Source organism: Notechis scutatus, chromosome Z (genome assembly GCF_049901735.1).
Source record: "Notechis scutatus isolate UNSWTSFEM ecotype Mainland chromosome Z, rNotScu1.2, whole genome shotgun sequence".
Taxonomy (NCBI): domain Eukaryota; kingdom Metazoa; phylum Chordata; class Lepidosauria; order Squamata; family Elapidae; genus Notechis; species Notechis scutatus.
The window spans coordinates 124,664,759-124,677,112 of record NC_142025.1 but is presented as its reverse complement, the minus strand read 5'-3'; the positions used below and the strand labels follow the sequence as shown (position 1 = coordinate 124,677,112).

General features: G+C 38.9%; 1 protein-coding gene across 1 annotated transcript; it reads left to right on the top strand.

Moving 5' to 3' along the window:
* Positions 1 to 9,869: 9,869 nt before the first annotated feature.
* LOC113426204 (olfactory receptor 4Q3-like) lies at positions 9,870 to 10,862 on the top strand. The gene has a single exon (XM_026688573.2). It carries the CDS (start codon positions 9,903 to 9,905, stop codon positions 10,860 to 10,862), a length of 960 nt encoding a protein of 319 aa, XP_026544358.2. The 5' UTR covers positions 9,870 to 9,902.
* Positions 10,863 to 12,354: the final 1,492 nt, after the last annotated feature.

Below are 12,354 nucleotides of genomic sequence, written 5' to 3'. Positions count from 1 at the left end.
ATAGACATTTCAAAAATATTGTTTGTCCCTGAGAACACTTTCTTGCTACTGGATAAATAATAGTAGGGATGGTCCCCTCCTCCCATACCAAGCCTCCTTTTGGGGGGCCACTAGTATTCCCCAGATACAGTAGGGCTCACTATTTCTGACCCAGCTGATTTTGCTGGTAATGTGAATTCCTGATAGTTTAGCCTTCCACTGATATCTTATGTTCTTTGCTGATTGGAATTTGTTGAGGTAATTCCCCATTAGGAGAATGAGAGCATACAGGGAGATGTATTGAGAGTAGTGTTTGAATAATACACACACAGCACACAGATACACTGTACAGTAAATGTAGGATTTTACTTCCAGAAACATTTAAGCAAAGTTCAAACACAAAGTTCAAAGTCATTCACAGGTAAGGCAGTCAATTTTCAGTCCGGGGATAATCCAATAACAAAGTCCAGTATCAAAAACAGTTCAGTATCAGACTTACATCAAATCCATGAATAACAGTCAATTATGAGGAACGGCAAAACTCTCCAACAGAAGGAAAACAGAGAGACTCACTGAGACTTCTTCTGAGACTAAGACTAAGACTAAACAACCCAGGTTTTTGGCTCCATCTTATGGCCATTTGAGAAACCACACCCAATTACAATTTTAGCATTCCCTTAAAAAGACAGTATTAAAATGTCTGTCCTGGTTTATATATTTCCAACCCAAATAGCTGTTAGGTTACTTACATTCCTAACAGAATTAATATTAAATACAAAACAGACTAAATAGCTGAGAAAAAGAAGTCAAACATACCATTAAATAAATCATTTGATTGCAAAGAATAGCTTTCCCTGTTTGGGGTGGGGTGATAATCTTTATTGAGCAAAATGATTGCTGTTGTGGGATTTTCACTATCTAGGATATAAAATTCAACACCTAATTATTATATAGTCAGGGAATGTCAGGGCCAGCCCAAGAATGACATAGAACAATCGAAAAACAGTTATTTATTCTGTCACGATCAATAGACAGAATCTTGCCAGACTAAACTAATACTGCTCTCACCCAAATGGATATATTGAGGAAAGTGGCTATTCTAACTCTCTTCCTCTGTCTCTGAGGAGCTTTGAATTGTGTTGCTCTCAAGCACAGGAAATCAGGAGTCAAGGAAGTTCAAATGAATGCAGGTTTATTGTCTGCTTTTAAGTTCTCTACAAGAATCTGAAGTACTAATGGTCAAAGCAAATTGGCAATAGATAAGAGTCAATAGAATTAAAGGTGGGCTGGACTAAGATCACTTGTGGGCATGAAGGGATTTGAGACTAATCACCCCTCCCTCAGGCTTAACCTGGTCATCTCCTACAATTGCCTCTTATCTTGTCCCCCTCTTTGTAATGTGCTCCTCCATTCCTGGAAAACTGCTGCTTCTCTGTAGTCCATCACAAGGAGAAAATAGGAAAGCAAACCACAAAGGTTTGTTAAAATCATTTTTTTAAAAAAGTGGTTAAAAATATTAAATGTGTAAGCAAACACAGAGTGAGAGCTTGAATATTCCAAATGGGATAGCATTTAAACATATGAACAAACACATACACAGAAGGCTCCTATAGCAAAGAAGTTCACAAGTTTGCAAATTCAAGATTTACTCCTCTTTCATGTACACATTTTTGGTAGTCTGCTTCCATTTATGATCAACATACTATAAATTCTACTAGTGGGAAATCTCCCTATAGAATGCAGTATATAGTCTATTGGTGTCAGTAGTTTTCCATTACCTATGACCACATTAGTCAATGACATTTGATATTCTTTCACCATGCCAAGACTAACATTACCCATTTTGTCATTAAATTCCACCTCTAAATCGCCCCCATACAAGGAATAAGTCCCAATATTTTGGCTCCTCCATTGCTGGGATTACAGGCTGGAACTCCATGCAGAACTCCATGCAGAACTGAAGACTATAGAGAGAAACTGCTTGCTGCTCTCAGTAATAATACCATGGATTTTCAAAAGCCTGAGAACTGATACAAATACCTATGTTATATAATAATAATACTTTAGTGTCATTGTACGAATATACATAGTATACATATACAATGAAATTCATATAACACCCAGAGACCAGACCCTACACACACACACACATATGACAATCCCCAAACACCCCCCCACTCACCAAAATTCCCCACCCCCTAAAAAACACAAAAGCATCCACACAACAAACCAAGTAATACTGTCCAACAGCTCCTTAAGTTCATTGTTACATACAATTATAGCTCTGGGATAAAAACTGTTCAGAAAATGTGTGGTCTGAATTTTAATTGTTCTGTATCTTCTTCCAGAAGGCAACAGTTCACAAAGATTATAAGCAGGATGGGAAGAGTCTCTGAGAATGTTGTGCGAGATGCGAAGATGTCATCCAGAGCTGGTAACTGGAGCCCGATGATATTCTGGGCAGCTTAAATGATTCTCTGTAGAGTTTCTTGGGCCGCTTCAAAGCTGCTCCCATACCATACAAGAATGCCGTATGTCAGAATACTCTCAATGGTGCTGTGGTAGTAGGACAGAAGTAGAGATAGATTTATCTTCCTGAGAATGCTCAGTACAGCCTCTTCTGTGCCTTCTCCACAAGCATGTTAGCATTCATAGTCCATGAGAGATCCTATGAGCTATAAGAGCCCAGAAATTTGAAACTACCAACCCTCTCCACCTCCTCACCATTTATGTACAAAGGTAAATGCACATAATTTATGTAATGCCAATATGATCCATCTCTCAGTCTCTATCCCAAAGAAATACAGGGCTTGGGGATAGATCTGTAGATCAGGCTTACTTAGGATGCCGATCTAATAATTTTCTGGTGTTCACACTAGACAGTGAATTATAAACTCATCAGTAACCCCAAGGATAATGCTAATCATGCTTTGCACTGTAAATTAATAGGAAAACATAAGAACATATGTAGTGCATTACTGAGTTGGAGTTGGACTCCTTGCCCATCTAGTCCAGCTGTTGGTCCTTACAGTCACCAACCAACTGCACAAAGAAGCCCATTAGTCTAAAAGCAGATGGCCTTTGGAGGAGGTCACACTGCCAAGGCTAATACCCATTGATACCCATGACTTTCATGAATTGGTCCAATTTTTTTCTTGAAGTCATCCTATCTGATAACCAGCAACAAATCTCAAGGTAGCAACTTCCAAAACTGAATTAAGCATTACATACATATTAGAAATTCTTTTACTCATTCTGATTCCTATAAGATATAACTTTATTGGATGACTCTCATTCTCACCTCTTTTCTAGATTAAAAAACCTCAAATGTTGCAATGTTTTTTTCATAAGACAGCTGGTCCAGTCCCTTGATCATCTTATGTGTCCTCCTCGAAACCTAACTTTGCCTGACTTGGGTTAACCAAGCCAGATCATCTTGCTTCTGAGAACCCCATACAGTTGGTGACCTGGAACATAGCGGGCTGGAAAGGGATAGTTGATTAGAATAGAATAGAATAGAATAGAATAGAATAGAATAGAATAGAATAGAATAGAATAGAATAGAATAGAATAGAATAGAATAGAATAGAATACTTTATTGTCCAAGTGTGATTGGACACACAAGGAATTTGTCTTGGTGTAAATACTCTCAGTATACATAAAGAAAAGGTATATTCATTAAGAATCAAGAATCATAATGTACAACACTTAATGATAGTCATAGGGTACAATCAACAATCAAATTATACTAGGAAACAGTCAATATAAATCGGAAGGATACAAGTAACAAAGTTACAGTCCTACAATCACAAGTGGGAGGGGATGGGCAATAAAGAGTGATGAGAAGATTAACAGTAATAGTAGTGTACACTTAGTAAATAGTTGAACAGTGATGAGGGAATTATTTTTTAGTAGAGTGATGGCTTTAGGGGAAAAAACTGTTCTTGTGTCTAGTTGTTCTGGTGTGCAGTGCTCTATAGCGTCATTTTGAGGGAAGGAGTTGAAACAGTTTATATCTGGGATGTGAGGAGTCTGTAAATATTTTCACAGCCTTCTTTTTGACTCGTGCGGGTCCTCAATTGAAGGCAGGTGGGTAGTAATTGTTTTTTCTTCAGTCTTAATTATCTTCTGAAGTCTGTGTCTGTCCTGTTGGGTTGCAGAACTAAACCAGACAGTTATAGAGGTGTAGATGATAGACTTAATAATTCCTCTGTAGAACTGTATCAGCAGCTCCTTGGGCAGTTTGAGCTTTCTGAGTTGGCGCAGAAAGAACATTCTTTGTTGTGCTTTTTTGATGATGTTTTTGATGTTAGGTGTCCATTTTAGGTCATGTGATATAGTAGAACCTAGAAGGTCTCTACTGTTGATACTGTGTTGTCTAGTATTGTAACAGGTGGTAGTATGGGAGGGTTTCTTCTAAAGTCTACCACCATTTCTATGGTTTTGAATGTGTTCAGTTCCAGATTGTTCTGGTTATACCACGAGGCAAGTTATTTAGCCTCCTGTCTGTATGCAGATTCATCATTGTCTCGAATGAGACCAATCACTGTTGTGTCATCAGCAAACTTCAGTATTTTAACAGATGGATCATTTGAGATGCAGTCATTGGTATATAAAGAGAAGAGAAGTGGAGATAGCACACAGCCTTGGGGGGACCTTGTGCTGATTGTACAGGTATCGGATGTGATTCCACCTAGCTTCACCTGCTGCTTCCTGTCTGTTAGGAAGCTTATGATTCACTTACAAGTGTGTTCAGGTACTGCTGGTTGGTTTAATTTACTTAGAAGAGTGTCTGGAATGATGGTATTGAATGCTGAACTGAAGTCTACAAAGAGGACCCTTGCGTAGGTATTTGGAGATTCAAGGTGTTGTAGGATGTAGGATGTAATGCAAAGCCATGTTAACAGCATCATCTGTCAATCTATTTGCTTGGTATGCAAACTGCATGGGATCCAAAAGCGGATCCGTGATGGTTTTCAGGTGGGACAGCACAAGCCTTTCAAAGATTTTCATAACTACAGATGTTAGAGCAACTGGTCTGTAGTCATTCAGTTCTTTGATGGAGGGCTTCTTTGGCACTGGGATGATGGTAGAGCATTTGAAGCAGGAAGGAACATAGCACATCTCTAGTGATCTATTGAAGATTCAGGCGAAGATGGGGGCCAATTGGTCAGCACAGACTTTTAAGCAAGAAGGGGTTATCTTGTCTGGCCCTGGTGCTTTTCCTGGCTTCTGTCTGTGTAATAGATCTTGCACTTCTTTTTCTGTGATCACCAGAGGTTATGAGCCCAATGGATTGGGGCCAGTTGTAGGAGGCTTGGCTGCTGTTGGTGTGTTTGAGATGTGGGTTGTGGAGATAGGTGGCTGTAGTTTCTTTTCAAACCTGCAGTAAAATAAAAAAAAAAGTTTAAAAAATAGTAAAAATAGTGGACTAATCAGCTTTTTCTCTAGATTTGACGTAATAGCCCTTAAAGAAACTTGGCAAACCAAAGTGGAAGAACCAGTACAACTGCCAGGCTTTCAGGGATGGGCCTCCCCAGCCCAAAAAACAAAGAACAAAGGGAGACCCTCTGGTGGACTATGCATTCTTATAAAGCAAGAGTTACAATGGCAGGGAGAGAAATTATATAACGAAGACAAGTATCCGTACTTTCTAGCTGTCAGATTTGAATATGACCAGTGTGAGTTAATATTGGTAAATGTGTATATTCCCCCAAACACATCCCAGCACTATAATTCTGAATATTGGATGTGCTTGGAAGTTATTCTACAAGATATAGCAATACTGTATCCCCAGTCCATAGTTTTATTAGGAGATCTGAATGCTAGACTAGGTTCCTCTTTGTATGAGCTTGCCCAGAAGAAGGGAATCCCAGGGGAGTTCTTTGAAAACCATCCTCAGTGGCTCTCGAGAGATTATAAAAGTAATGCTGCTGGTTTGCTCCTAGTCTCCTTAATTTTTAAGGGTAATCTCCAAAGGGTAAGAATTACATATATCCTTATACACACCACTCAACTAATTCAAGTAATGTACTGGATCTCTTTTGTATGTCTAGAGATAAGGCTGACTGGGAATTTAAATACAGGCTGACCAATCAGCTGGGTTGTTTAAATGGAGCTGGGTGATTTATTTGGAGACTATCAATTCTCCATGAGTCCCCTTTGTTCTCCCCAATTGCTGGCCAGTTAGAATTATTTTTGGTGATTTGATTTAAATGGAGACTGTAGACATCATTCCAGTTCTTCCATCATCGGAATTCACAATCAATCTCAGTTTCAAAAGGCAGTTTTCCTGAATAAAAACCTTCTTCACACCTCTTCTTCTCATCTAGTCCCCCTTTTCTCTCTCTTTTTTCTCCTTTAATCACTCTTTTCTCAAGCTGCTATTTAACTTCCAGAGTTAGAGGGTAAAAACATAAATTAAGCTGCTGCCACTTCATCTCCACACTCACCCCTTCCGCTCTGTAGTCTTTACTTTTTAAGTTGTTTCTGACTCGGGTCCACAGTAAATCTTTGAGCTATAAGGAGCCGGGGAGACACTCCTCATCAACAGAGTACATTTAGAGCAAAAGCCCATTTGAATTTATTGCTCAAACTAAAAAACCATAGTTATCCAGGGTCCCTAGTCCCATTAATCAAGGTTTATAAGGCTAAGGTTAACCACAATGCTCTTGTATGGAGCAGAAATTTGGGGTCTTTACTCAACCACAGCCTTAGAACAAACACAATATAATGTTATTATATTTTATCTATATCTTAAACCATTGCACATTATTACAATTTTATTTTGGATTGTATTTTATTACTATTTCATCTTAAATAGTATTTTGACTAGATTCCATTTTAAATTGTATTTTATCAAGTTCTATTTTAAATAGCATTTTATCAAATTTCACTTTGAATTGCTTTTCTTAAATTTTAGTAACAAATTGTTGCTGGAACTTTGCACTTTGATATGGCCCAAGGGCTAATCAATAAAGACTTATTATTTGATTTGTATTCCATGTTTTTTTATACATATTGCTCCCTCTTCCTATTTCTCTCCCAAGCTACCCTGCAAGGTTGGCTGGGCTGAGAAGGAGTGACTTGTCCAGAGTCTTAATGAGTTTCCACTGCTAAGTATAAACTAGAACCTGCATATCCCAACTGCCAATCAAATCCTTGAATCACTGTACCTCACTAGCTCTCATCATCATCCTAAACCACAACATCATTCAGCCAGTTGTACATAGTTACACATCAAAACAAAAATTCATATTGCCGTCTGGTCTCTTTCCTGCATCAATATCTCCCTTTGCTTTTGCAATTATCTGATTTTGATCGGGGACCAAGGAAGGGCCTCAAAAGACTGGCTTCCCCAAGGTTTAATAAGAGGCCACTGAAATGTTTCTTATGTGTTGCTTGGTGTGGTAGAGGCAGGAGAAGCAGGAGACATTCCCTTATCACACCCTGTCCTTGGTTTTCCAAAGAGAGAGAAAGGTAACCGTAGTAGGCATCTGTAGAAACTCATCTGTGGGTATGAGATCTTTATAGCATCTAGGAGGTCTCTCTAAGCCACTAGAACAAACAGATAACATGGGATTCTCCCACATGGTTTCAGAAAGAAAGTAACTTTGTAGAAGGTAGGTTAGTCCTGAACAAAGCAGGGCTACTAATTCCAATTTAAGAACTTTGGAATGGCTTTGATGTGCAATGAGGACCTTGTCTCTTTCAGGAAGGGGGTTTGAGGAACTTGAGAATAAGGGTTTGTATATAAGTTCCATTTCTGCACTGATGTTGTTATTCTGAGTCATTAGTTTTCTGCCATTATGGCGAGATGGAGAGCTACTTGTTACACAAGCATCTGAAATCATTGTTCAGAAACACTCCTTTTATTCTTTATTTATTTTCCCCCTTATCAATTTCCTTTATCAATTTCCTTATTCCCTCAAGGGACCACAATTCTAAAGATGCTATAAGGCAGGTTAACAATACATCTTGGGAATTAGAGCTGAGATGATGTCTGAGATAGAAGTCATGGGCAGCTAGTGATCCTGAAAGTTGGTTTAAAGGTAGACTTTGCTAGAGACCTTAGGATGGAATACCAACCCATTGTTTTATCATTTTGTTTGGGGGAGGGGGGGAAATATGTCAGGTGCCAGGGAAATCAGAAGATTCAGACAGTTCAAATGAGTATAAGGATTTATTGCAAACTTAAGATCTCTACAAAAATCTGAACTACTAACAGTCAAGGGAAATTAGCAGGAGTTAAGAATAGAAAGGAATTCAGGGTGGGCTGGACTTAGATCTCTTGTGGGTGTGTGACTGATGATGTGTTTGACCCTTCCCTCAGGCTCAGTTTGGTCATTTCCTACAGAATAGCTATGAAACAGTATCAGCTTATTCTCTCTCCCTCTCTCTCCCCCCTCCCTCTCCCCCCCCTCTCCCTCTCCCTCTCACACACTCAGTCTGTGCATGTGTGTGTGTATGTCTCTGTGTATGTTTCTGTGCCTGTCTGTGTGCACACACATGTCATATGTGCCCTATATTACGAATGAGTGGGATGGTAGTGGGTAATTCTGTTCCTACTGTGCTAATTGCTCTCATTCTAATACCATAGAAATAATTTATTGATTGGGAATCCAGTGCAGCTTCAAAAGCAAGCAAGCAATTAGCTACCCCAATGAAGAAAAGGGAAGGCAAATCGAAACGTAACAGAGATATAGACACACAAACACAGAATTTTCTAGCAGACTACATGCCTACTCAACTGGTGTATAATTCTCCCAAAATGATTTGCTGATTTCTGATTGTTCAGATCAGATTGCCATACACATTTTTCAAGACTCTGAAAATGATTTGCTACAATGAGTGAGTAAATAAATCTTGATTCTTATACTTCTGTTTGTCTCCTGATCAGAAATATCAGATTTTACATAGGATCGAGTTTTCAGGATTAAGTCAAAAGTCAGATGAATATCTGATCATCTAGAACTACAGTATGTATGCTACACACATGGATTTAAATCTAAGACTTTTTTGCCCAGTGGAAGTTAATTCCAGATCAGCAGACATGATCTATTTAAAGTGTTATATTTTCTCCTTGAAAAATTCCAAGAAGTAGGTTAGAAAAAAGCAAAATTTGGATCTACCTTCTACCCACTACTTTCCATAGAACCTTGGAATCAACTGATTCTTGCAAAGAACCATATCTTAAATGGACTTTGGTTAGATAGGGAAAGTCATTCTTTGTCATTCTTAGCTGGACAATTGTAGGATGATGTTACTTGATGGTGAATGGCTCCTTTCTATGCTAGATTTCTCTGCTTCTTATAATTATCAGGATAGGCAACTTGGAGTATTACTGCTGTCATTAGTACTATTAATTTTTAAAACTTCTGGAGATCTCTGAAATACTGGTGGAAAAGATTCAGGAGATATCTATTTATTTTGTGTTTGGGAAGCTACTTAAGTGAGATTCTCTGTGATTTTTCCAGAAAAAAAACATTGTGCTTCATGAGCTGCATGTGAAGTGATTCATTTTAATACTTCCATTATGAAAATGGAATAGATTAATGTATTACTCTACACTAGAGAGGGAAATTAGAATCTGCTTTCACATTCAGCAGAAGTTCTGGCTTCTTTCTTAATGGGGCCTTCCAAAGATTGCAAAGAACTATAGCACCCAGCATCTACCAGTCCATGAAAACTCAGTTTTCTATGAACTGACTTGGGGTAGACATCTGAAAGGCATTCCAGAGGGTGTCTTGTAATAGATATTGAAGTTAACATTGCCTCTCTTTGCACCATGTGGCATCATGGGTTCATTTTATTTCTATACAATTTTTTCATTGATCCATGTTGTCAATGAACTAATAGGAGAAGGTGCTGAAAGTTGTACAGCTAAATTACTCTTGTTTCTCTTGCAAGGTCCTGTCACCTCCATGAATGCCTCCAGAGTTGCTGAATTCACCTTCTTGGGTCTTTCCAGATCTCGACCCATCCAACTCCTTCTAGCTGTCTTGGTCATTCTGTGTTATGCTGCCATGCTGTTGGGTAACATTCTCATAATATTGACAGTGTATATAGATCCACGTCTTCTAAAGTTGCCCATGTATTTTTTCTTAGCTAATTTATCCCTCATCGATACTGCCTTGGGTTCAGTGGTCATTCCCAAGGTGGCAACAGACCTGATCACCTGTGGCAGGACAATCTCATTTGCAGGCTGTGTGTCCCAGATCTTTTTCCTACACTTCCTTGGAGGTTCAGAGATGCTCCTCCTTACCCTCATGGCCTACGATCGCTATGTGGCCATTTGCTATCCACTGACATACACAACCACAATGAACCGTCCACGCTGCATTAAACTGTTGTGTTTCTGTTGGGCCGGTGGCCTCCTTCACTCTGGCAGCCAAGTTTTCTTGGTTCTGCGATTGCCATTCTGTGGGCCAAATGAAGTGGACAATTTCTTTTGTGATGTTCCACAGGTTGTCAAACTGGGTTGTGTTGATATCCGAGTGACTGAGATACTCATGGTGGCCAATAGTGGTTTGCTGTCCCTGGTGTGCTTCATTATCTTGCTGATATCCTATGCCATCATCTTGATCACCCTCCAAGGACATTTCCAAGAGAGTGGAGGGAAGGGTCTGTACACCTGCAGCTCTCATTTAATAGTGGTCAGCCTCATTTTTGTACCATGTCTCTTTGTGTACCTTGTCCCCCTGTTTAGCACCAGTGTGGATAAGCTGGCTTCAATATTCTACACAATAATCACTCCTCTTCTCAACCCTATCATATATAGCTTGAGAAACCGAGATATGAGGGAGGCTATAAGCCAAATACAGAAAAAATACATTTTTCCCATTGTTGCACCACAAAAAAAAAAAAGAGTAATTGGACAATAAATTTTTGGGTGCGGCGGGGCTGATGGCTCTCTTTTGTCTTCTTTTCTGAATACTGCAGGTGAGTATTTCTTGATGTAAATAAATATGCAGATAGGGCAACCCATATAGTTTTTAAAATCTTAATCTGTGCAATTTTAATGCTTTAATATTTTTATTATTTTTCTATTTATTTTAGAACCTGAAATTCACCCATCTTACAGGCGAGATAGGTGGCATAAAAATTTAATTTAAAAAAAAAACAGACTCCCCTAGATTCCCTCAGATGGAGCAGATTCGGGGGTTTTAGAAGTATTTTTCCTCCTTAGGGCATTAGAAATTAATCATGAGCAAACTGTTGGAAGTTACCCCAATTTTTAACATATATTTCATTTAATCATAATATTGGTATGTATTTAGAATTACCTAGGTGTTACAATTGATATCTTAATAACAATTATTCAATAAAACAGTATCATTCATCTTTATTTAAATGTGTAATATTCATTTGCTCACATACATTTCCTGGCAATCCTAGGCTGCATTAATAGAGGGATAGAATCAGGATCACATGAAGTTTTAGTACCACTTTATAAAGCCTTAATCAGACCATACTTGGAATACTGCATCCAGTTCTGGTCACCACAATATAAAAAAGTTGTTGAAACTCTGGAAAAAATGCAGAGAGGAGCAACAAGAATGATTAGAAGAGCTGCGGGAATTGGGTATGTCTAGTCTAGTGAAAAGAAGGACTAGGGGAGACAGGAGATCAGTATTCCAATATTTGAGGGGCTCCCACAAAGAAGACAGGGTAAAACTATTTTCCAAAACACCAGAAGGCAAGGCAAGAAACAATGGATGGAAACTAACCAAAGAAAGAAGCAACCTAGAACAAAGGAGAAATTTCCTAATAATGAGAACAATCAACCAGTGGAATGGCTTGCCTTCAGAAATTCTGGATACTCTAACACTGCAGGCTTTCAAAAAGAGACTGGAGAACATTTGTCTGAATTGGTATAGCGCAGGGGTGTCAAACTCGCATCGTCATGGCTTCATCACATGACGTATCAGTACTTTCCCCCTTTGCTAAACTGGGCAGGGGCGGGACCAGTATGTGACGCATCCAGTCCACGGGCAGTGAGTTTGACACCCTAGTCTCCCGATTGAGCAGGGGGTTGGATTAGATGACCTCCAAGGTCCCTTCCAACTCTATTATTCTTTTTTATTCTATGTTAACTTTTTGCCTTGGAATAGCAAGAAGAGACTTCAAATCCATGAAGTTGGGTTGACACCTAATATCTGAATCTTTGTCTTTAACAAAACTTTTACCTAAGGGCATTGGATTATGGGGCCATTCCCAAAAGGCCTTGTTCCTCATAATGCTCTGTGTTTATGTGTCTCTGTGCATGCGTGCCTATATGCCTGAAATCAGCCTTGACTCCTGGGGTCTATATGAGGAAGTCCATACAAGTTTTTTTGACAATGTTCTCAGAAGTCATTTGCTATTTCCTTGGGA